The 2,922-nt window shown below is 37.2% G+C and overlaps 1 protein-coding gene across 1 annotated transcript in view; it reads right to left on the reverse strand.

Annotated features, from left to right (window-relative positions):
- adarb2 (adenosine deaminase RNA specific B2 (inactive)) overlaps positions 1–2,922 on the reverse strand; it is a 227,175-nt gene that overhangs the window by 38,439 nt on the left and 185,814 nt on the right. Inside the window, exon 4 of the mRNA XM_020608979.1 lies at positions 83–197. Within this exon, the coding sequence (XP_020464635.1) occupies positions 83–197 (115 nt within the window). The remainder of the gene's footprint in view (positions 1–82; positions 198–2,922) is intronic.

Consider the following 2,922-nt stretch of genomic DNA (forward strand, 5'->3'; position numbering starts at 1 on the left):
CCCCACACACACTCACTCACTCGATATTGCACCACTTCAATAATTCACAGTGTTATATAAAAGCCAATGAAATTTGCCATACCTTGGGTCATTACGATGCCTGCCAGGGATTTCTGTTTAGCGTGCACAGGACTGCAGACGCCCACCAGCGACCGGTACTTCTCTCTCACCAAGTGGAATATTGAATCGGCAAAGTCCTGCAAAACACAATCGCTCCATTAATTTCTACTAGACACAGTCAGTGGAGGCTGACTTCACAGGTTTCATTTTGCTGTATAATATTCTGCTTCTCTAATCTGTTCAGGTTCACAGTAAGTTTTGAGAGATTGGTCGAAGGTCAACTTACCTGTTTAGCTGTGAGTACTTACAGAAATTATTCAAACAAACATTACCTACACATCATTATAGTGATGAAGATTTTAGTCATGACAAGCACTTAGAACTATTATTATTATTATTATGATGATACTGATAATGAAGAAGAAGATGATGATACTGATTATTATTATTATTATTATTAGAAGAAGTAGTAGAATGTTTTGTATTATCATAAAATACTGAAAATTAGGGGTGCATCTATAACACCGTTTTCACACTGAGTACAAGTATGAGTGCTTGCCAATAACCGAATATTGATACATGTACTTAATAATGCAATGTTTCTACTATAAAAACTGCAATGATCATAAAAATGCAATGACTTTAGAGACAGTTTTCATTTACTCTTAATAATATTCATAAATGCATGAATATGTTTCTGCTATAAGTAATTTCACAGTATGCTGTAATTCACTTGACTGTACCCTGTATCCAAATATCTAGTTAAATCAGTTTTATGTGTGTATGCCAAAATTACAAATTTGCCTCAAAGGACAATCTATACAACAGATGACACAGGTATCCTTAAAACCTGCAGTAGATCTAGTCAGTGGTGCTATCTGTGGTCTGAGGTAAAACTGCCTTGACGTGTTCAACCAGAGAAAGCGGTGACATATTGATTTCTAGCCTTGTGTTAATGTACCCTTTATCAAGAAACATTTGAAAATAAAAAGGAAGAGATATCAAGAAGAATGACAGAGGAGGGACTCCTCTACCAGGATGGGCAAACATGCAGTAAATGTTGTAATGTAAATACAGAGTAGACAGAAATATCATTGTGATTAGAGTACACTAGGAGCAACTGTGTCCTCTTTAACTCTGCACTTGTTCACTACTGCTGCCAAGTTTCCATAAACATGATCTGACCATGTCATGTATAGTAACTGCCACATTAGAAAATTACAATCTGTAGTGCAAATTAAAGCTTTTTTTATTGGAGTGTTTTTGGCTTTTATTTTAACATATACAGTATATAACCACTGTCAAATGAATTGTGACCATTGGTATAATAAGGAGTCTTATATTTTTATAACGCTTTCTATACAAACAGGATGCTGACATGTGTCCCAGCTCAGTTGCTTCTGATTGTTTTCTCTTTGACTTTACTGTAGAAGATGGACATGTTGAACATTTATTATTTTTACACCAGTTTTTCATTTTCTCCTCCATTTACAAAACATGAGTCCTTTTGTGGCCACAAGAACAGTCCACTGTTACTGTTTTCTGCTGCAAACTAAATTTTTGTGCCATGAAACAATGCCGAAGATTTACTACCAAATGTCCAATACCAATGTCTCACACAGTGATTTATTGAATGTAAAAAGGACATTATCTAAGGACCATGATGTGCTAGAGGTTAGGTCATGTGACCAGACAAAGGCAGCAAAGCTGGCATTATAACTAGCAGTTGCAAACTATTCTCACTTGTACTCTAGCTAATGCTAGTGTTGGGTTAGAGCATTAGCTTATAGATCAGCATCAGCTTCTATTTGTTACATTATTAGATCATCATTATTAAGTTCAGAGTTCTTTGGCTGCCCTTGCTGATCACATGACCCACCCTCTGCATGTCCTAGTGGTCCTTCAAGAGTCTCCCACAATAAAATGAGCAGTCCTTCTATTCACTTCACTCGTATTCATTGTCTGTCTCTTCAGCCAAACCTCTCACCAGATAGCCACTAAATCCACACTGTTCAACAGATGCTAACCATATCCACATGCTTCCAAACCGTTAATGCTCTTTACTCTCGAGGTAATTAAGAGCTTAGTCTCTGAGTGGCCTTCATGTCAACTGTAAAGCATAAATGGATCACTGGGAGATGGCAACAGCATGGCAGAAAAGTGGGCCTTTTGGACAGATTGAGCCCCCAGTAGCTAAAAGGACATCACCAGATGCCACTGTGACAAATGCGCAGAATGAGAGAAATTAAGGGGTGAAAAGAGACAGAAACAGGGAAAGAATGGCTGAATTAGTGAGCATATTGTACATTATAGCCCTCGTCAGGGCTGTGAAATACTCTCACAGTTGGAAGTGGTGGTGGTGGAGGTGCTCACAGCTTGTAGTGTGGTGGGTGGTGTGTGTCCATGGGTATATGCATGTGCACATATTGTTGCTGTAACACTGATGGAACTCTACAGCTTTTTCAAAGAATACAACACAAAGGCATTGTGATGTGCAAAGTCAGTACAGTGGGATAAATGTAGATCTCTTTAGAAACTGTTTAAAATGATTGTTATCTAATGAAATTTTACAGTGAACCTTTTTTAAAACCATGCAGTGAAAAATTTAATGTCTATCACAGACTCATGACACCAATAACAGGGAAACCTCAGCACCATGCTAATGTCTGTTACCACTGTAAACCTTAATGTGTTGACAAAAAACTATTAAGTTTTGAAGCAATAGATTTGAGACAGTGATAAACAAAAGTAGCCATATCAGTTTTACTGCTAAATATTATCAGCTGAAATGAAAACTCTTGCTACCAGACATTTTCAGCTACTGTATTGACTGCAAGCTAATTACAGTATATTCATGTAAAA

The sequence above is a fragment of the Monopterus albus genome, unplaced genomic scaffold, assembly GCF_001952655.1.
Source record: "Monopterus albus unplaced genomic scaffold, M_albus_1.0 scaffold96.1, whole genome shotgun sequence".
Taxonomy (NCBI): Eukaryota; Metazoa; Chordata; class Actinopteri; order Synbranchiformes; family Synbranchidae; genus Monopterus; species Monopterus albus.